The 22,588-nt window shown below is 36.6% G+C and overlaps 1 protein-coding gene across 3 annotated transcripts; it reads left to right on the forward strand.

The window, feature by feature from the left end:
- The first annotated feature begins 568 nt into the window (after positions 1 to 568).
- si:dkey-119f1.1 (Structural maintenance of chromosomes protein 6-like) lies at positions 569 to 21,625 on the forward strand. 3 transcript variants are annotated; one of them, XM_043221183.1, is made up of 28 exons: positions 2,630 to 2,677; positions 3,428 to 3,493; positions 3,792 to 3,926; positions 4,019 to 4,136; positions 5,125 to 5,230; positions 5,317 to 5,453; positions 6,407 to 6,468; positions 6,552 to 6,632; positions 6,716 to 6,817; positions 8,233 to 8,352; positions 8,713 to 8,811; positions 9,993 to 10,139; positions 10,230 to 10,318; positions 10,421 to 10,585; positions 12,517 to 12,695; positions 13,534 to 13,735; positions 14,088 to 14,202; positions 14,295 to 14,455; positions 16,398 to 16,533; positions 16,627 to 16,707; positions 16,785 to 16,955; positions 17,157 to 17,294; positions 17,376 to 17,521; positions 18,986 to 19,111; positions 19,711 to 19,816; positions 19,924 to 20,076; positions 20,678 to 20,775; positions 20,920 to 21,625. In XM_043221183.1, the coding sequence occupies exons 3-28, from the start codon at positions 3,795 to 3,797 to the stop codon at positions 21,014 to 21,016; spliced, it is 3,267 nt and encodes a 1,088-aa protein (XP_043077118.1). In that variant the 5' UTR covers positions 2,630 to 2,677; positions 3,428 to 3,493; positions 3,792 to 3,794; the 3' UTR covers positions 21,017 to 21,625. The 3 variants fall into 3 exon arrangements, with proteins under 3 accessions (XP_043077138.1, XP_043077128.1, XP_043077118.1); XM_043221203.1 differs by lacking the exons at positions 2,630 to 2,677; positions 3,428 to 3,493 and adding an exon at positions 569 to 817; XM_043221193.1 differs by lacking the exon at positions 3,428 to 3,493 and having other exon boundaries at positions 2,580 to 2,677.
- Positions 21,626 to 22,588: the final 963 nt, after the last annotated feature.

Consider the following 22,588-nt stretch of genomic DNA (forward strand, 5'->3'; position numbering starts at 1 on the left):
TCCACGTCGGGGCGTATGCAGATTACAGGAAAATGAACGAACTCACCAGCAGTTAACCAAAACGTGAAATAATAAAAAAATTGCCATGAAAGCCTGTCGTTATAAATGCTTATAATAGCCATAAATCTGGCACTAACTATTAAAAAAAACAGCATGCTGGTTAGGTATGTTTTGAAGCTGGGATGCTGGTTTGAGTTGGTACTTTGCTGGTTAATGCTAGTTCTTTGCTGGGATAAGATGGTCCTTTAGGTGGTGATGTGGTGGTCCTAAACCGGCCCGGCAAAGGACCATCTTAAACCAGCATCCCAGTTTAAAACATACCTAACCGGCACACTCAGTGTTTTTCAGCAGGGCTACTTGAGAATTGGCAAGTTACATTTTACCGGTGTATATGCGTCATCATAATACATGCTCACACTGACACGCTTTGTGCGTTTGAGACGTCAAAGCAGAGGTTTACTTTTCAAGCGCGCACGCAAAGCCACATCCTTTCATGATTTCATTCTGTTTGATCTACCGATGTCAAAACAGCAAATGGAGGTCGCAAAGATTTTGGAAAGGACAGCACATTTAAACGTCTTCAGACCTGACAAATGACGTGAGCGAAATCGCTTGCGCCGCAAACACACATCTAATTCACGGTTGCAAATCTTGGAGATGGAGATTCGCATCTAGATGCTCTGGGAAAACCCCAAATGTCAAAGTTCTTGAGAGGAAATCTATCGACTGGCATCTGGTATAAAGGCTGTAAAATACAGGATCTTAGGCCTCTTGTGTATTTTCCTTAAAGCTGTTTCAGAAATGCCAAGGTGGATCGGTAGGTGTCAGAATTTTTTTTTTCTTAAGTTATCTTACTGAATCAAAGCATGACAATAACACATGGCTCCTTAAAGAGGCATTAATTCGCTTTTAGACATAACAATCGTCCTAAATAATCGTCTGTGGATTTTATACTGATGCTAGTGATTTTTTTGACATCAATATTAATAACCGTGCATGCCCATTAATAACTTTCCACCTTGCTTTTTTGTCTTTCTGGCTCAGACTTTGGCCTCGATTCTGATTCCCCCATTGTCTTTGCCTCTAAAGCATGACACGTCACTTCCATTATCTAATTTTCACGCTATGCATCACTGCTAGCACATCTCAGACCTTGGGTTTAATGCAGATGGAAACCGGACTTAAACCTGAAATAAACCTATTTTTGCAAAGGCGCACACTGTAGCGGCCTTTTCACCAACCGCAAACTTTCAAAACTGCTCCAAAGTCGCAAAAATAGTCCCTTTTTAACAGCAAAAACATTAAAATAGCCTACATTTGACATGCGGACTAATACATGTCTCAGTCTATCGATGCAGGAGCTAATGTAATACAGACAATAGTGACTATATTAGGTTTTGCTATGCTAATGCAGCAATAATGCAACAGTAACAGTATATATAATAAATATATAATATTTAACAGGTTCATGATCTCTCTATACCAGTGATCTGGACTAAATCTGGACCATTTTCAAGCAGAGTTTAGCTTTAACCCTAATCAAACAGACCTGAGCACGCTAATCAGTGTCTTCAGGATCATTAGAAAATAGAGTTTTATCAGGGTTGGAGCTAAACTCTTTAGCGCATTGGACCTCCAGGGTGAGATCTGAGGAACCCTGCTCTATACACTATGGGAGATTTTGTGTTCAGCCTGGTATGACATGACTTTATCTCCTGTAGAAATCACAAATAAAATTCTGACACTGAGGCACAGTGACTAAATCTGAGATGTCCAGTAGACATCTCTTGACTAGAGGTGATCTGACTGTACTGCAACCCCAAAATCGTGATCTTTAGCCAGTAACTTTACTCCTCTTTAAAGTGGAATTCACAAAGCAGGCAGTTTTGTGAAGTCACTATGCTGACAGTTTGCCAGGGAACTGGTGTTTTTACAGTTCAATTAGTACAATTATTTATCTGGATTTTTCATTAAATATAAGTATGTAGTTATTTCATTAATATATTCATAGTTTTAAGGCTGGCTAAGGCTTATTTTCCTGTTCTTAGTGCATTTAGATGAGTAAAATGTACCAAGTGGTGATGGTAACAGGAGTAGGCTCTGGAAAAGGATTGGTTTAAAATAAAAATGTGGTCAATAGCGTCATCTAGTGGAGAGTGACATTTTAGTCTTTTGAAAAAGAGTTGTCTCTGGCAGCTCCGGATCCATGGCAAACAAAAAACCGCTGTGTGCATTAGAGACTTAAGTTAATTTAATTTAATTTAATTTAATTTATTTTATATCTAATTTATTATTTTTTATAATAATAAAAATATATAATATATATACAATAATCTATAATACAGAACATTTATGTGATTAGATATTTTTCTATTCTTCCTTTGCTGAATTTGAACATTTCTTTATTCTCACACAGTTTTGTTGGAATTTCCGTTACTTCTTTATGACCAACGTTTGTTGTTTAATCACCAATCTGTGACAGACAACATTACGTAATGTTATATACAGATCAGGGGTGGTTTAATAAATGCATTAGGATATATCTTTGAAAAAACGTTTCATTTTCAACCTCCTCATGGCTCAGAGTTATCTGATTGGTGGAGACAAGCCGGAAGTGGCCTGACGCCATCGCGCCCTGCGAACAGTCAAAGCGCGCGAGGAGCAGAAAGGTTTAGTGGTATGTTGCGTCTGTTTCAAACACTTGAGTTTTGCCATAAAACTTGACATAAAAGCGCCATAATCACTAACACGTAGCTTCCGCTTGTCTGTTTTACGTGTCCGCGTTGATTTTATTGAGTAAATGACATCTGACGCCCTTCCGCTAACATTTTAGCAGAAAGCGAATTTCAACTTGACATTAACGTTAGTGTTCGTGAAAGAAAAGTAATGTTGTAACGTTACCTGCCCGGTATCTCGCAGTAAAATTGCTTTAATGAAAGTTTCCGAAGTCGCCTCTAGCGATATCTCAAGTGGTTTCGTTTTCATGTTTTGATTTTCATTTGAACTGCTGTGATGTCATCACGTGTTATATATTTCCTTTAGGATGAGCAAATGATTTTATCTTGATCTCTGTGATCGTGGACAGTTTTGTCTGGGTCTGTGGGATGAGAACAGCTCAGTGTCAGATCAATACCAAAACGTTATGACTTTTCAGGTTTCTTTTTTCTAGGCTTACTGTACAATGCAGGCAATTGTAATAAACGTACTGTTTCTGCTTACGTTACGTTGTGTGTAAATTTTCCATGTTATATTTAGAACCGACGTTGATGTGTCTTCTAAAAAAGATAACTCTGACTTGGATATTGACTAAACACTCATGATAGTAATTTCTATCATTAGATATCAAACCATAAGACAGCCTAAATGCTGTCCGCTTTTTTGAAATTAACTTTTTAATCTCACAGTTCAGATAATTTTTTCTTTGTAGAACTTTGACTCAACAATAAAAACAACAAAAACCACAATTACTTTAATTCTGTGGCTGAAACAGCAGGTGAGAAAATAGACATACATTAGGAATTGCAAGTAAAAAAAATATGTATATATATAAATATGTGTGTATATATATATATATATATATATTTTTTTTTTTGTGTATATATTTAATCTGTTGTGACTTTACTTTATGTTAATCATTTTTAAAGCTAAAACTTTATTTGCAGCAAGACAAGGAAAACATCCAAATGTACATATTCCCACTTGTTTGATCTCCTATTAAGTGACATGGCGGTGTAATGACATTCAGGTATATTAATTACCTTTAGTGAATGATCAGTGTTTGATGTTTGTAGGAGATGTCGAAGAGGAAGAGCAGTAATTCAGGGCAGACGCCCGATAAGAGGAGCCGGTTGTCTCAACCGGATCTCTCCGATGAGGCTGAAACGGACTACTTCAGTTCAGGAGATGGCACGAGCACATCACAGAGTGTAAGACTGCTCGCATTTGCTGTAAAATACCTGATGTGTAATAGACGTTTGCTTGTGACGTCCCCGTACGCTCTATGTATGTGTGTTTTCAGGTCACAGGTGAAGTGGGCATCATAGAGAGCATCTCTCTAAGGAACTTCATGTGCCACTCGATGCTTGGTCCCTTCGCATTCGGTCCAAACGTCAACTTTGTCGTAGGAAACAATGGAAGTAAGTCCTTCTCCATATTTAATTTCTAGCTGCATGCAAATAGATTTTTCTGTCCTGTGTAAATTTAAAATACCTAGTTCGTAATCCAGACTACTTGTTTGAAACAGTCTGACGATTCCGTTACTGAATAAACTCATTTAACCTATTTGATGTTTAAAATAAAATATGATGCATGTTATTTACTCTTTATTTTCAATTTGCCTTGACATTTTCCTCATCTGTTGATTTATCTGAGCAAAACAGAATATGTTAGTTACCTTGTCCAGTTGAACAGCAAAGCATTCAGCCTTTTCTATATTTAAAGTTTTTTGTTCAAAAATATAGTAATGCATGACGCTAAAATAAATGTGTGCCATCATGTGATAATCAAAGCTTTAAAGCACTGTTCAAAGACTTAAGGGATAGTTCACCCAAAAGTTAATATTCTGTCATTAATCACCTGTGAAACATTGGATCATCTTCAGAGCACAAATTAAGATATTTTTAATAAGACCCTTAAACATATTAAGGATATTAGTGAAACAGTGTGTGTGGCATCAGTGGTTCAGTTTTAGGAAGCTATCAGAATGCTTTTTGTGCAAAAAGAAGGTTATTCTTAACTATTCAAACAACAGCATGAAGGTAAGTAATTACATTTTTGGAGTGAACTACACCTTTTAAGCTGTAAAATAGGTACACCACTATCTGGACCACTAGGGGGCCACAGAACCATAAAAGTGTTCACTGTGCCTCACAGAAAAATTATAAGAGGTCCCTAAGTTTGTCTATTTATCTTTTGGTGAGCTGTTCCTTTAAGTTTATGATGATTTTGGGTACAAATACATTTAGCAAATTATTTTCCGTAATTTGCTAAATCTATTTTAAAATAGGCATATTGTTAACTATGATAATAAAAAGAGGCAGTGTTGTGACAGTTGCCCGTTTTCAACGCTGGAGAAGGTTTTATGGCTTTTATTTATAGTTTTTTTCGTGTGTGTTTGTGTGTTAGGTGGAAAAAGTGCGGTGCTGACAGCTTTGATTGTAGCCCTGGGAGGTAAAGCTCACACCACGAACAGAGGCTCCTCTCTCAAAGGCTTTGTGAAGGAAGGAGAGAGGTACGACACGCCTATCCGGATTTTTCTGCACGCGGTCACAGTCTATTTATAGTCTTTGACAGTTTTTTTCTTTCTGGAATCTTTAGTTCTGCGGATGTGTCCATCACCCTGAAGAACAGGGGTCGTGATGCGTATAAGCCAGAGACGTTCGGGAAGTCCATCATCATAGATCTTCGTATCTCCAGTGAGGGAATACGGACATATAAACTAAGAAGTAAAACAGGTACGCTTGCAAATAAGATTTTTAACTTTGGCTCACTTACTTTGGGTAGTGTGAGTTAAAGACGTTAACTAAAAAAAAGAAGTCATGATTTGCTTACCCTCATGATGCTCCAACTTCATAAGATCCATGTTCATGTCTAAAACATAAATAAGTGTATTTTAAATGAATTCTTTTCTAATTTTGAAAGTGCATTCACCCGAAAATACATTGTAAAAATAATCCACATGAATCAACCTGTTCACCCAAAAATGAAATCATCCTATGATTTATTTACCCAAAGCACTTACTCAAATCATCCTAGATATATCTGACTACGATGCATTATATTTTTTTATATTATATATTTTTTACTAGTTTAAGAGCAATGCAATCCTGGCATTGCAGTTTATACATTTAATAGTGATTTATAAAACAATTTCAGTCGAAATTGTTAATCATTCGTTTGAACTTTTCAACTCCATACTTTTGGAGTTAAAAAAAAATGTAACTGTGATGCGTTCCTAAATCACATTCGTGTCTGTGCTCTCGTGATTGTAGGCAAGCGGAGATTTGCTGAGGAGCTTGTAATTAAAGCCAGCATCTGATTCTTTCCTGATGTGTAATAGACAGCCAGTCGAGTCAGATATGCTCATGTGCACAGCATCTGTGGTGCTCGCTTTCTTTTAGATTGTATAACAAGTACCAAAGATGTCAGTCATACCAGATTTGATGGTTTCGTGCCCAGTATTTCACTGCAGAAAACACTGTGGTTGGTATGAACCGTGTTTATGCTCTTTAGTGAACCTGTATTTGTTGTAGCCAGGGTTATATTTATTTTACCTTGCATAGTTTTGTTGAAGGGTTTTAGGATGAGGACAAGTCACGTAACCTGTCCGTGGTCGACATCTGCCTAATTTTGTTGGCTTCTACCATATGACAGATAAATGAGCACAATTTTTTTTACCTGTCTATAGGTCAGTTAGTGTCGTCAAAAAAGGAGGAGCTGATCTCCATTTTGGATCACTTTAACATCCAGGTATGGCTAAAGATCCTCTAAACCCTCTGAATGTTTGCTAACAAAACTATTTAAGTGATCTGTTTGGATTGATCTGATCTCAGGTGGACAATCCGGTCTCCATCCTAACTCAGGAAATGAGTAAACACTTCCTCCACTCCAAAGGAGAGGGCGACAAATATAAAGTGAGACTTTGCGTGTGTTTGTGCATTTGTTCTTATAACCAATATCAAAATTATCTTTAATTAGCTTTACTCTTTTTCTTTAGTTTTTCATGAAGGCCACTCAGCTTGATCAGATGAAAGAAGATTACAGCTACATCATGAAGACCAAGACCATGACCCAGAATACAGTAGAGAAGTACAGAGAGGTGAGGGCTGAAATAATCACATTTACAAAGTGGTTTATGTAACTGAACTGAAGTTATCTATTGAAGGGAGCAGCTTTGGAAACAGTATGTGATGGGATTGCTGAACTAGATGCTCTTTAAGTTGGCAGTATACATGGATTAAAGTACTCTGTTGCTGTGATAGATTTCCGTTAGTTACAGTCTATGACGGATTTCCATCCGATGAAAAAAAAAAAAAAAAAAAGGGTCATTCACAGTTAGTTTATTAGCAGCAGAAGTTGAATTTCGGAGCGGGATTACAGCTATTAATAATAATTTACTAATTCCCACAGGTTCCAACATAATGTACAGTACATGATAAACAAGTTCTGCATGGTTTTGCTCTATATCATCAACGATAATCGTTCCAAATAAAGTAACTGCTCAGGTGCGGCTCTAAATGCAAACACAGCAGGGTTTCATTCATGAATGAAAGTGTTTTTGAACAAATCTGGTGAGTCGGTGATTCATGAACACAAAACACATTCATGAAGACAGTCACTTGCTTCATTCCTGAATCAATCAGTTGTTCGAACAAATCAGTTGAATAAATTCACTCCTGCTGGTTGTTTAATTTTTAGCTTATAACACATGATTTTGTGTGTTTTAATTCCACATCTGAGCCTCATTAAACATCTGAAATCCTCTATAGTACCAATCAATTTTTTATTAAAACTATTGGCAACTTTTTTGTCTTACTGTACTTCTTATTTTGTTAAATAGAAATTATGAAAAGCTTAAAAACTAATTTTTGACATAAAAATTATGCCATTGCATAATAATTCACTTTAAAAGTCAAATGTCACCTCGTATTAGGAAGTTTTATCAGATTTTTTGCTCTGAAATGTTTTAAGTTAGGAAGACAAATGCAGCTAAAAAGAATAGAAAGCGCTGATCAATGTGTAACAGTATATTAAATATGTGCATGAGGTCCAGTGTTATTATATATAGCTGAATAGTTAGACCTAATCGAAAAAATTTAAGTATTCATAATTTAATTTGTATCTTAATGCTTTTGTTTTTGCTATTGATTGTCATTATTTTATTATTTAAAATTTACTTGTCTTTTTTAGTTAAAATAAATAGTTCAATTTTGAGTGGGAAATAGTCCCGTCACCAGCTGGAAAAATTCTAGCGAAAACACTGCATACATTTATTAAAATTAGAAAAATGCATTTACAGAGGTAAAAAGAAAATTTCCCTTTGTGTCAAATGTCAGTCTCGTATAAGGTGGCTGATTTTGGTTCATAATTTTATATTATTGATCATCAATTATTTTTTAAATGAAGAGGACAAGCACTCCTAATTACAAGAAAAACACAGTTTTTTTGCTATATTCCATAAGTGTAGTTGTCTTTCACTCTTTGATTTCTGGCACTCCATTTCTTCCCACACAGACTCTACAAGAGCTGAAGAGAAAGTACCATGAGAAAGAAGAGCGCTATAAAAGTCTGGCTTCACTTGATGAAATGCAGCAGAAGTTGAATGAGCTGAAGAATCAGATGGCCTGGGCTCTGGTCAGGAATCACTGATAGCACAACATGAGCTGTGACTGCAAATGAACACCACAATACTATTATTATTTACTAATCAGATTTGATCATTTTCATATAATCGCATAATCTTTAAGGTGTGCTGTGGTTTTTATACTTTTTGTGGCACATTTATGTTGAGTTGCAAATAATATACAGCCAGCTGACTGACAAATGAATGGATTTTTTTTTTTTTCAGCCAGAATGACTCTCTTTTAACCATTTACTGATTGAATCCGAATCATGAATTAGTTATGGTTTCCATCTCTAGAAGATCAAATGCTTTAAATATCTCATAACTGAAGATTGTGGCCTAATACTGAAATGTATGTCCGTGTATATCAGGTGGCAGAAGTGGAGCAGGAGATGAAGCCAATGAGAGAACGAATCACAGCTGAAGAGAAGGCCACTGTCAAATATGACCAGAAAGTGGAAGAGTGGGAGGTGACTGAATATTATCTAGAGTTTCTGTGGTCTGGTATCCTCTGGTGTTCATGAAGATTTGACTGAAGAATAGTTTGGGCCAGATTTCAGCTTTTTCTGCACAAGTTTTTTTTCTTTTTTACAGTTTGGGGCCAGGTTTAGCAGAAATACATTATTCCACAGCACAGATTCAGATACAAGTAGCTTCACGGGCATAAATAAAAATTACATTTTAAAATTACTGGTAACATAACTTTAGTTATATATATATAAAAAGTTATTTAAAGTGAGAAGTAAGAAAGCACAAGGTAGGAAGTATTCTGCAGTTGGTGGACCCCTGGCAGCCATGTTTGTGTTTACTGAGGCTTCTCCTCCTAGCAGATGATAGTTCTTGATATATAAAAAAAAAAGTAAATGCATAGCAATCCAGGTCTTGTATTGAAAAACAAATAATTTTCCAATAACATAACACAAAGTGTTTAAAACAAACGTTAAACAATGTTCAAAGATTTGATGCGACAACCAATCAGTTTCTTTATCAGACATGCTCAAGAACAACCAACTGGATTGAAACAAGCTTTGTCTTCATCTAATTTTTTACAATAAGTTTAATGTATTAATGCTTTTTACTGCATATTATGCATATATATTATGCAAACATTCTGAACATTCTTAGCTATGTATATTGTGAGCAACTTGGAGATGTTGCTGCCTCGCTTGACCTCAGCTGAATGAGATACGAACTGGGGGGAAAACTCCCGCGACAAAGAAGTGTAATTGTGTAACCCCCTCTGACCAATGGTAGCTCAGAGATGTTTAGGAGCTAAAACAAATTCCCCAAAAAGTTTGCTTTGGTGAGCCGATTCAAACTGCATAATCTTAACTTTTTTTGGCCTGCTTTTGTTTGAAATGCCGTAATTTCAGTTCGTTCTTCAGGTTTTGTTTTAATTATATCAGGGCCCATATGCTGGGTTCATGGAAAATATGAAGATTATTAGGATTTACGTATTTTTCCTTCCCTAATAGCATAGATTAAACCAAGCTCTGGGCCTCAAAAAAACTCTTTAGAAACCTACGGGTGACACTACATCCATGTTTTTTTACAGTCTATGGTTGTGCACAGCCCTGGTTACTTTATTGAAGAAAATCTATTTATGTTTGATTCACAGTATGTGTCTATTTTGGCTTTTGTTTGTTTGTAGGGGAAAGTTCAGGAGGCCAACAGGATATTGGGACAGTTGCAGGATCAGCTGGAGGGTGTGACACAGCGAATGCAGCAGCTGCAGCCACAGTGCACTGAGCTGAAGAGCCGAGCACATGTGCGCAACCAAGATCTCAAAGCCGCCGAGGTGCACAATCACAACACCACGAGAAGGGAAACAGAGAACTTCATGAGCTCAATTCTCAGTGCTTTTTCTTTTTCATTCCTGTTGGTTTAGGCTGGTCTTCATCGTAAAAAGACCAACTTGAGAGACCTTGAAAAGGATAAAGATCAGCTCAACAAGCGGATCCGAGAACTCAAACACAGGTACTTCAAACGTTTACCGAAAGGAAACAGCGTTACGTAACGTTAACTTTGTATCATTCCCAGCTGTTTCATTATAACCCTGAACCCCTCCTCTCTGTCCAGCATAAGTCAGACGAACTCGGCTGACACTCATGCTCGTGTGGAGAAGATGAGTCACATTGAGGCTGCGCTGGAACAATTACACTTCCAGGACTCCACTCTGGCTCAGCAGATCGATCAGTTTCAACAGGCCTGCGCCGCAGCTAAAGACAGGCTGAGTAAAATGAGGTTAGTGCAGTTGCTGGTAAAAATATTTTTTATGCACACGTATGGGGAAATTTTGCACCATTCATTGATATTAGTCATGGATGTAAATAAAGTCTCTTAGTCACATAGATTCTAAATAAAATCCTTGAACCACACCAGCTAGGATGAAATTACAACATTTCAAAGTCAAAGGTACTAGACTGTGCACATAATGGCTTTAATGATAGAAAGAACTCCAATCCCATGAAGCATTACAGACACCATAATATAATTAAAAACGGTGGAGAAATATGAAACTATGGATTAAAAGATGTCGATTATACATATAGAAACCATATAGTTTATATTTATATCAAATATGAATGGTATGCTTATAAATATTAAAGGAGGCATGTTATGGCCCTTTTTTAAGTGTAATATAAGTCTCTGGTGTCCTCAGCGTGTCTATGAATTATCAGCTCAAAATACCCTACAGATAATTTATTATATCATTTTGAAAATGGCCTATTTCAGTGGAAGCAGAAACACTCTGTGCCCGTTTCTTTAAATGTTTTGTGTTCTGATTATCATGTTTATCGCGCTGAAACCATTTTAAACCGTCCAAAGCACGAGGCCAGAAAGCGGCTGTCACAGCTAGGGATGCACAGAAATTAGAATTCTTGGCTGAAGCCGAAGAAATGAAACACTGGGCCGAAGGCCAAATACTAAACACGGTTTTTCACATTTTTCCCAAAGAAAATGTTTCCATAAGTTAAATAGCCAAAATGTGCTTTTTACTGTTTTGTCTAAATTTAATAATATTTATTAATGCTCAACTTTTCCGAAATATACTTATAACTATGCAAATTCTTTCTAAACATTAGAAATGAGTGTTATGATAAATGTATTAATAGAGCTGTTTGAATTATTATTATCGTATTACTTTTTTTTTAAAAAAAAATTATTTTTATAAATGCATGCGAATAATGTTACCGAGCAGCTGACTAGTAACGCTTCCGGCGCAGATTTGGATTTTGAACCCTGGCTAACAAGCAGATACACCGAGCGCTGTTTAAATGCGCTACATGCAAATCGTACATTAGCGGTCTGCAGTTTATTTGCTAATCATTTATCATTTTGCGAATCAGTCATCAGTAATCAGCCACCCTTCCTCTTCTCATCAGAGGGTTAGAGAGACTCTGTCGGTGCTTGTAATGATTGTAGCGTCTTTCTCACACACTTTTAAATGCGTTAACACTGCCGACATGTTTGCTGCATGAGCGCACGCCTATATTTGAACACATCAATCAATCAATCAATCATTTTTATTTATATAGCGCTTTTAACAACACAGGTTGCATCAAAGCACTGTAAACATCACATAGTATAATTTATTCAGACTTTGCTGTCAAAAAGTGATTCATACACACACAAGCCTCAATCATATCAGCCAAACAGAAAAAATATAGGCCGATGCTGATGTTTGAAAAATGCCAAATAACGAATACATCGGGCCTGATTATAGCACTTAAATCTGGCACTTAAAATTTGCAATTCTTTGATAGGTCAAGATTTTTCTGCAGAATCATGGGTAGTTTTTCCACTAGCAAAATTATTTAAGAAATAAGTTACTTATGCTGAATAACGCTGCTTCAACAGAAGTGTATAACATCACTTAATCACCTCTGAGCTCACAGTTATCGTGAAAAAATACAAATTTGATAGTATTTTTTAAACATGCAAAAAAATCTGAATTTCTAGATATAAACCTATGACAATTCACACAATTGTGAGTTATAAAGTCAGAATTCTGAAAAAGCATTTCGCTTACTGTACTAAAGGTTACTAAACTTATTAAAGGTTACCGCATCTTATATGTACAACAGAAATGTGCTCGCTTCTAATTCTTATTTTGTCTGTTCTCTGGTCTCACTTTGCCTATCTTGCTGTCTTTCTTTTCTCTCATTTCGTAGTTGTGAAAAGCAGGATCTGCTGCGTGCGATAGAATCTAAACAGCGTGACCTGTCTGCAATGGAAAAAAGTCGAGCTAACCGACTTTGTCGTTTTGGAGAGCATATGCCAGCACTGCTAAGGGCTATAGATGAGGCTGACCAGCGGGGTCAGTTCAGGAAGAAACCTGTTGGACCTCTCGGCAAGTATCCTAAACCTCAGAATTAAGGGGGTTAAAAGTTACTTTTAAAAGTAATTTGATTTTATATTTGATTAGTCATCGCTTCTGGAGAAAAATAGGGCAGTCACTGGGCAAGGATGAAACTTTTTGGTGCCCATGCATTCATGTACACAATAAATAATCTGTACTTCAAAATTAAAGGAGAACATGCAGCACTACAAAATACAATAGAACACAATTTTATGCTGTCTACACTTGATGCGGTGCGGCAGACAAATCCCTGACAGAAAACCGATGACTCATTTCATTCATGACATGACATAAAGTGCCGTGTAGACAGACTTTAGCTGTTGCAGTGCGGAGCGTTAAATGGCTGAATGCTTGATATCTCAAGAGCCCTTTCCGGTTGCCATTTGCGAAAGGAAAAAAAGACCCGCTTGGTGGTGGAATAATGAGGCAAGGTACCTGGCCACAGTTGCTTAAAATACATTTGCACAGCAAGCCCACCATCTGAACCCGTGTTCACTGCAGCTGGAAACATTGTTACACCAATGAGGTCCACCCTTAATATGAACATGTTTGTTTTTCTGTCAAAGACTTTTAAATCTACCATTATATAAAAGCATAGGTAGGCTTAAGCGTTAGTGTTCTCTTTCTAATTGTTATCAGGCCAACTCAGATTTTCCAGCATGTGAATTAAGTTTTTTTTGTATGTATATGTATATATATATATATATATATATATGTATATATATATATATATATATATATATATATGCATATGTATATTTTTATTTATATATGTATATTTATATATAAAAGCTGCAACACTGCCATATTTTGTTTACTTTGTTTCTAGGATTCTGTATCCGACTGCAGGATACGGAGCTGAGTCTTGCAGTGGAGTGTTGTCTGAAGGCTCTGATGTTAGCTTTCTGTTGTGATAACCATGCTGACGAGAGAGAGCTACAGAAAATCATGAGTCGCCTCTTCCAGCATGGCAGACGACCTCAGATCATCGTTAGCACATTTACCAACAGGGCATATGACGTCAGGGGCAGGTAGCTAGAGATCACTGTACCTGATCTGTTATCTCATTTAGGAATGATTACCATTGTTTTCAGACTTATTTCAGTTCTCTGCCAATTTGGTTTCATTGCATTAAAAGCAATTAATAAAATGGCAAATCCACATTTATCTGTTGTTTTAAAGTTTTTCTGTAAAAAGTCAGGAAAAAACAAAGCTGGTGACCCACTTGATTTGTTTTTACTTACTAATGTCATTTAGAATGTTTCTAGCCAGAACTTCACATCTTTGGTTTGTAGCCAATAAAGGTTTCTGACAAAGCACAAAAGAAAACGTGTATGATTGAAAAGATGAATTAAATGTTTTCCTTTATTTATTGGTTTGCAGGGCTGTCAGTCACCGTGAATATCCAACTGTGCTCCAGGCACTTGACATTGAGAATCCAGTTGTGTCCAACTGCCTGATCGACATGAGGGGAATTGAAACCATTCTGCTCATCAAGGTATGATCACGAGGAGGGCCACAAGCATTTCCCTGTTTGATCATAGTGTGAAGTGAAGAGCTCTGTTCAGCTCTGCTTGGATTTTTCCACAGAATGCTAAAGATGCGAGAAGGGTCATGCAGAGTGTAGAGCGACCAAATAACTGCAGGGAGGCCTTCACGTGTGAGGGGGACCAGGTCTACTCTAACCGTTACTACTCCTCCGAACAGAGCAGAGCACTCTACCTCAGCAGAGATGTCGAAGAGGAAGTCAGGTTTGAAAATATGATCCGTTTTTGAGATGTCTGGAATCTTTTCAGTGCGTGGCAAAAAGAATTTCAATTAGTTAACCCAATGCAGGTCTAATTAGGTTTTTAGGTCAACTTCCTTAACTTCCTTAACTTTCTTAACTTTCTACATATAATGTATTTTGACGTAAAACATGGGGCCTAGTGGCAAAACTGTCTTGTTTTACAGTCATAAATAAATGGATGAGATGGAAAAATAACAGAGTACTTGGGACAACAGAAGAATAATATCGTTGGAATCACTTTTAGAATGATTATTTCCAGCTGATGAATGACAAAAACATTGACAGCTAATCAAAATCCAGCTGACTTTAAAAAAACGCAGGCATTTCGAGCAGCATGCAATAGAACTGCATCAGCACACAATTATAAACAGATGGTCTGATGGTATTTCTGGATGTAATACATGTTCCCATTAGTATTGGTTTAACTAGTTTACTCGTATCTGCCACCATCATTTGTAAAATAAATTTAGCATTTTTATTTAGCAAGGGCAAATTAAATTTCTCAAAAAGTGATGATAAAAGTCATTTATAACATTACATTGTAATTTCAAATAAATTCTGTTCTTCCAAACTTTGTATTCATCAAAGAATCCTGGTAGGAAAAAAAGTTATGGTTTCCACAAAAACATGAAGCATTACAATTAGGGGTGTTTGATATATATATATATTGTCTGTGATATTGTAATTTTTGTTTTAACGATGTGCGATTTTTACATTATTGAGCATTTTGCAAAAATCATTAAAAATACTTCTACAGAGGTGGCACACACATTATGGGAAATCTAGACTAGTGAGTGTGCATTTACAGTGTGTTCTTTCACTGCATGATCCAGTTTAATGAAGTATATATTTATATTATTATTTATATTCTCAATTCTAGTCCTTGAGTACATCAGGAAATTCTGAAAAGCGAATGTTCAGAGCAAATGTATACATTCCATTCAAAGGGCATTGAAGCATGAGAGATTAATTTAAATTGCATTTATTCATGGAGGTGTATAATGTCACACTCGTCTGTGTGTGAAGACGTTGCACAGCCCAAATCCGTAAATGAATATTAACATAGCAGTATGTCTAAAAGTATGAGTATAACAAGAAAAAGTTGTACCATCTAACCAGTCTGAGCCCATTGCTTCATAAAAGCAGGTAATCAGAGTGTTTATAGGACAAGGGACAGAGCAGTGTGGACTAAAGGTAAATTATAATGTATAAAAAAACAAACACAATCGCTCTTAGAAAAAAAGCAGTTAACCACCCCTTTGACCTCTAAATTTTTCTTCTTTGTCAAGCCAACACTAATTTAAAGGACTACTCCATCCCAAAATGAAAATCATTTATTCACTTAACCCAATGTTGTTCCAAACCGTAAAAGCTTTGTTCATCTTCTGAACACAATTAAAGATATTTTGGATGAAAACTGGCATCCATGTGACTGGCCCGGTCATTAAAAGTGTGAAAGAAATCATCTGAATACTCCATCTGCCATTTGTGGATCAGTCATGATGTTATAAAGCTACGAAACTAAATAAAAAATAATGACCTTATTCAACGATTCGGCATGCAGCTTCACCTTAGCAATGAAAGGATGCGCTGTAAGTGTAAATACGCTTACAAGACGTGGATTATCTTTCCGTAGTATTCAGACGATGTCTTTCATTTCGATCTTAATGGTGGTAAATTGTTTGGCAGTCAATGGGACAGTCACAAGCCTCCTGGTTTTTTAATCCAAAATATCTTAAATTCTGTTCCATTAAAAAATTTAGATTTTACGTGTTTGGAACGACATCGGATTAAGTGATAAATGACAAAATTTTCATTTTGGAGTGGAGTAACCCTTTATCATGTTGAAACAATGTTCAACATGATTATTTACTTTCAAACTTTTTTTGTTCTTTGTTCTGCAGACATTTGCAGTCTGCTTTACATGCCCAGAGAACACATTTGGATCGATTTCAGCAGCACATGCAACTGGTCACCGAGGACGAGAAGCAGAACCAAACTCTTCTTCGCATAGCCTACGAAGACCGCAAGAAAGCCCAGGTCTTTAAACACCAGCAGTGCGCAGACCACATCATAGCATTTTAACCAAATATGTTCTAATGTGTATTTGATTTTGTATATTTTGAATAACAGGAACGTTGTCGGAAGCTTAAAGCAGAGCTGGCAGAATTGCAAAATGTTGAGGAACCTCAGTCAGAAGACTTGAAACCTTTGGTAACAAACATAATTCACTGATAATAAAGATAAATGTCTCTGTGGGTTTCTGTGTCTAAATATGGTTCTGTGTTCAGGAAGAGGAACTGGAGGAGCTCAGCAGCCGAATAAGTGAGTGTCGAGTGGAATCTGAAGCTGCACAGAATCAGGTGCTGACATACAAGAAAGAATATGAGGAGGCTGAGCGGCTCTCCCGGCAGCAGAGGGAAGCTTTTAACAGCATCGCAGAGGAAGCTGAGCCCATTAAGGTTAGAGAAAGAGGCAAGAGTGTGTGTAACATCATCAGTGGGGAGCTTTTAACCACCTGAGCCCTAATTCCTCTTAGCTAATGTTTAAAAACAGCAGGCTGTCAAGCTTCAAAATAAGGATTATGAGTTTCAGGTTCACTACTGGACAGGTCATAGCAGCACATGTTCTAATAAGAGGGGGTTTTTTGTATTCGCTTGCAGGAGCAATTGAGCAACAGCGATCAGGATTTGGCGAGGAGTAAACATCATAAAAAACACTATGAAGAGAAGCGGAAAGCCCATGTGAGCATGATTGAGACACTAAAGAACGACTTGAGTGAAAAGGACCAGCTGTTACAGGTGACCAAACCCTGACCTCTTACACTGATCCATTAGATATGAAAAGATTTGAGCTTGTCTGACTAAATCTGTTTTTGACAGACTTCCATAGTGAAAGCCTCAGAAATTTGCCAAGAGCGATTGGTTGTGAAGAGAACGGCAAAGAGTTTGGACAGCGAGATCAGCCGCCTTAGACACAAGATCAACACACAACAGGACCAACAAGGAAACAGAGACACTATCATCAGGTACATCAGCTTTTTTTTTAGGACCATGAAAGGAATAGTTTACCCAAAAATGAATATTTGTTGAAATTTACTCACCCTGAGGACATCTAAGATGTACATGAGTGTGTTCATTAGAAAACACATGGTGAAATTTAGCATTGCATCACTTGATTAGCAGTGGGTCCTCTGCAGTGAATGGGTTCCAAACACCTGATAAAAAACATCACACTAATCCACACCACTCCAGTCCATCAGTTAATGTTTCGTGAAGTGAAACGGTTTTTTTTTAACAAGTGCTCTACTATAATACTGCTTTCTCAAGAGTAAGAAATATGAAGAGAGAAATATGCATTTACATGCAAAAAACAGCCCAAAACAATTCTAAACAAATATTTTCATGTGATTCCAGAAGATGAATTTTACTGATGGAAGTGTTATTATTAGGTGTGGGCAATATGACCAAAATCTTATCATGATATGAGTAATTTTATCGTGCTAAAGAGATTCCTCGCCAATAAGAGGAATACATTAACTCACATGTTCTCCGAATGCTTGGGGGTTTGATCAAGTAAGCAGTGTGGATCATTCTTGAAGCTACATTTAATCTGTGAAAGCACAGTACAGAATGATTCGGTGTGTGTGAGAGTAAACCGGTCTCAATGCCCATTCGGTAAGGAGTTCTAATATGGCAGGGGGCACTGTTGGCCTACTTCTTATTAAATTACAAGTAAAATACCCTTCATAAACACTTCAGAAGAACTCTGTCGTTCTTTGTTTGAGGGCTAAAAGAAGTTTGAAAAGGCTAAACGACAGTATGCAGTTTCCGAGCATTCTGACACCCGTGCTGCTGGAGGCGGGCTATAGATTATTGTAAACATTTATTGTATACCTTAATTTCGCTTTTAAAGAACAACAGCAGCAGCATGGTGTAATATTTATTTTCTTACTACATTTTGGTTTTTTTCATCACTTTGGAAAACTTGAGTTTCTTTATGACGCTTTATAACTCCAGAACACCCCCACCGATTGTGTAACCGCCTCGGACCAATGGTAGCGCAGAGGTCTTCAGGAGCTAAACTCCCCAAAAAGTTTTGGTGAGCCGATTTTGAACTGCAAACATAGGGTTTGTAAAAATAAATCATTAAGTGAATCGTTTGGGAGTCATTGAGCAAATAAGATAAAAATGAATTCATATTATAAAACAAAAGTATACTAATAATAATATTATAAAAAGTATTTTTTGACCTTTCATGTCCCAAAACCAAAATATTAACCCTTTATTATCCATAATAAGGGCCCTCTAAAATACGTCTTATAATAAATGATACCCTAGTACAGATATATGACAATCAGAGCAGTTTATCTGATAATATACCATGGTACTGCCACAATACCACACAGAAGCACATCTACATTGTTTATCACTCAGGCGGGGTTTGTATGTTATGATGATATAATGAAGTTGTTGGTCATTGAATCTTTTAGGCAGTTCCATGAGGCGAAGGAAAACTTCAACAAAATAGCCCGACAGGTCAAGGGTCTGGAGAAATTCATCCACCTGTTATCTGAGGTCATGAACAGCAGACACAGCGTATACTCCGAACTGAGAATGTAAGTGTCTTTAGATTCTCTCGTCTGATTCTCGCTGACTGATTCGAAATGTTTTCAAAAAGATAGTTTTAATGTGTCTGAACTTTGGTTAACATTTGGGGGTTTTTTTGTTGTTTGTCTTCTCTTCTATGGTTTTTCTGTACAACGCAGTTAGTCACCATAACCAAGTTGATGTTAGAAATTGCTTTTTTTATCTTGCAGGTTTTTTGAAATGGTATGTTAAAAAATATAATCAGCAAGAATTAGCATATTTTTCAAGAAAAGCAATCTGAGCATTATATAAGTCCAGGTTAAATTTCATTTTAGGTTTGATTTTGTTGAAAGAGTTTACATCAGGGATTTTAGATATTGTTTTATCATTCCATAAATCTGAAAATGCTGTACTTTACATCAGCCAGAACACAAATCTATAAAGTCCAATAAAATGTTTTTTTTTCACTAGTCTGAAACATATTACAAAAAGCCCAACATCTTAAACTTGACTAGTGTCATTTTAAAACTGCAAGTTACAGTAGTACATATCAAAGTGCTTGACCATTTTAATGGAGATTTTAGGGTGCTGATGATGATGATGTGGTTGTGTTTGTGTGTGTTCCCAGGTATCTTTCTGTACGCTGTAAGTACTACTTTGACTCCATGCTGTCTCAGAGAGGATACATAGGGAAGATGACCTTTGACCACAAGAACGAGACTCTCTCCATATCAGTAAGACTTTGCGTGATGATAGTATCATTAATGACTAATAATAGTTATAGTGACCTTTTAAAAGTCCAGCAGTTTCTCGTGATGACGGTCATCTCTCTCTTTCCCAGGTTCAGCCGGGGCAGGATGGTAAGGCCGATCTGAGTGACATGCGTTCACTGTCTGGAGGAGAGCGTTCGTTTTCGACCGTGTGCTTCGTTCTGTCACTGTGGGCCATAGCTGAAGCTCCGTTCCGTGCCCTAGATGAGTTTGATGTGTATATGGTAATTAAAGTATATTCAAAGAATCCTGCAAAAAAAATGTAAATGCATCCTAGTTTTCATACAATATTAAGCAGCACAACTGTTTTCTTTCATTTGATAATGATTAGAAATGTTTCTTGAGCAGCAAATCTGCATATCAAAATAATTTTTGAAGCATCATGAGACTAGTAATGATGCTGAATATTCAGTTTTGAATCACAGAAATAATTTACATTTTGAAATGTATAAAAACTGTAAATTGTAATAATATTTACAATATGTACCTCATTAATGATCGAATTTAGCCTTGGTGTTAATAAGAGGCTTGTTAAGTGTGTGTGTGTGTGTGTGTGTGTGTGTGTGTGTGTGTGTGTGTGTGTGTGTGTGTGTGTGTGTGTGTGTGTGTTTTGCAGCATTGTTTTCAATATAAAGGTTTAGTGTTTTATAGTTCATTTAAATACTCTTACATTGTTGATAAATTAATAATATGCAAATATAATGTGTAGTGGTTTTGGACATTTCTGTCACTGCTTGATGCATCAAGTCATTGGTATCAAGATATTTATCACTGGAGTCCTGGAGAAGGGCATGCAGTCACTGTAGTGTGTGTTTGCTCTCTCAGGACATGGTGAACCGGAGGATCTCTATGGACATGATGCTGAAAATCGCTGCCAGTCAGCGCTACAGACAGTTTATTTTTCTCACACCACAGAGCATGAGGTAAAGAGCTTCTCTAGAGTTCATTCAGAAATGTGTAAATGTAGTTAAATTAGAGGATGATTGGCTTATTTTTATCATTTATAAAGCTGTTTTAAATTGATAGTCCTAGTGAAAACGCAATGTTCTGTTGTTTCCGTGTCTCAGTTCTCTGCCAGTCAATAACCTGATCCGCATCCTCCGGCTGAACGACCCCGACCGCAGCCAGTCAGCTCTTCCCTTTGGTCAGAGGAACCCAGAATAAAGCTGCTGAGCATCATACATACATATGTGTATCAGGGAAATCAAGTCAAATCAGGCAAAGTCCTTACAGCTGACAGCTGCACTTTACAGTTCTATAGCGCACAGGTTTACAGGCTTTCTAAGGTCATTTAAATGAACATTTAAAACTAATTTTGTTATTTAAAACTGCTTTGTGGTGCACTTTAAATTGATCTAAAATAATAATAGTTAGGTTTTATAAAAATGTTTGTGATTGCAATGTTATTTGCATTTGTACCTGTTGAGTAAGGCTAGTTATAGCTTGTTGCTGTCATTTGTTTTTATTTGATTTTCAGTCTTCTGTTGTTTTATTTTCAACACTGAACTAATTAAGAAATTAAAATTGTGTAGTTTAACAAGAAATCATTCATCAAAAATAGTTTTGTATTACTGGTGTAACAGTATGGAGAAATGAAAAAGTCTGTTTCAGTTGAAGAGAATCACATGAGAGACGTTTCCCTTTTTTTATATTTACAGCATGTTATGAGTCTTTGAACTTTGACCTTGAATTCATGCGGCTTCTGAATGGGCGGAATGCAAATGATTCTGTAAATAGTGCTCTCCCAGTAAAGATTATGACACAGTCACAAGAGCAACTGCATCATGGCATCCATTTGTCACTATGTCTCTTACTTGATGCACAGTCCCAAGCCATCTTGTAATTTCTAGTTACATCCTGTCATGTGTCTTTGTTAACTGAAGTCACTGTATCTTAAGTCAGAAATAATATACATTTTGTCAAATGTGCTTTTTTTGCTTCAAGATAGCTTTGGCAACTTTAAGCATAAACGGGCATGTATTATTTATAATTGTTTTTACTCAAAAGTAATCACTCATCATGAACTATAGATTGTTGTCCAATCAGATTCTCCCTATAATGAGAATTCTCCCCCAATACCACTTGAAATAAATATGACTGAAATAAATAAATATGATTGAACTGTATAGGGAGTGCCATTTTGGAGAATATCGATGCACACAAAATGCATATGCTCTTCTGTGTCAGCAGGGTTGTGCCGTTTGCGTTCGGATCAAAGCACAAATACATATAGAAGACATTGAGGCTGACTGGAGAGCGTACATGTTTTGCATCCGAAATATCACTATGGTGACGTTAAGCTGCCAGATTGCTTTATTATATTTTGATGGCAGATGGAGTATTTTGACGCTGCGTTTCATACTTTCCTGCACTTTGACAGTGTTATTTACTTGGCAGTCAGTGGGACAGTCACAAGCCTCTAGGTTTTCATCCAGAATAAATTGTGATCCAGGCATGAACTAAGCTTTTATGGGTTTGGAATGACATGGGGGTAAGTGATTAATAGCAGCATTTCCATTCTGGGTGGAGTAAGCCTTTGACATCAAGCGAAATTTCAAATATAAGGCCCATTCTCGGGAAGCTGTTACTTTATGACGTTTGAAAAGGCTACAGCTAAACACTTGAATAAGTCAACCTTATTTCGACTTTCCTTTCTTAAATAGGTACAGCTAATAGATTCTTAAAAGCATTTTCTTATAAAAATAAAAATTGACATAATGAAAACACAGTATAATA

The sequence above is a fragment of the Puntigrus tetrazona genome, chromosome 2, assembly GCF_018831695.1.
Source record: "Puntigrus tetrazona isolate hp1 chromosome 2, ASM1883169v1, whole genome shotgun sequence".
In the NCBI taxonomy this organism is placed as follows: Eukaryota; Metazoa; Chordata; class Actinopteri; order Cypriniformes; family Cyprinidae; genus Puntigrus; species Puntigrus tetrazona.

Excerpts from the sequence above, each read along its gene's own strand:
- si:dkey-119f1.1 (XM_043221203.1), top strand. The coding sequence starts at position 3,795 with ATGTCGAAGAGGAAGAGCAGTAATTCAGGGCAGACGCCCGATAAGAGG. Across the intron at positions 4,137-5,124 it reads TGTCGTAGGAAACAATGGAA|GTGGAAAAAGTGCGGTGCTG; the intron begins GTAAGTCCTTCT and ends TTTGTGTGTTAG. Across the intron at positions 16,708-16,784 it reads CAGAAGACTTGAAACCTTTG|GAAGAGGAACTGGAGGAGCT; the intron begins GTAACAAACATA and ends TTCTGTGTTCAG.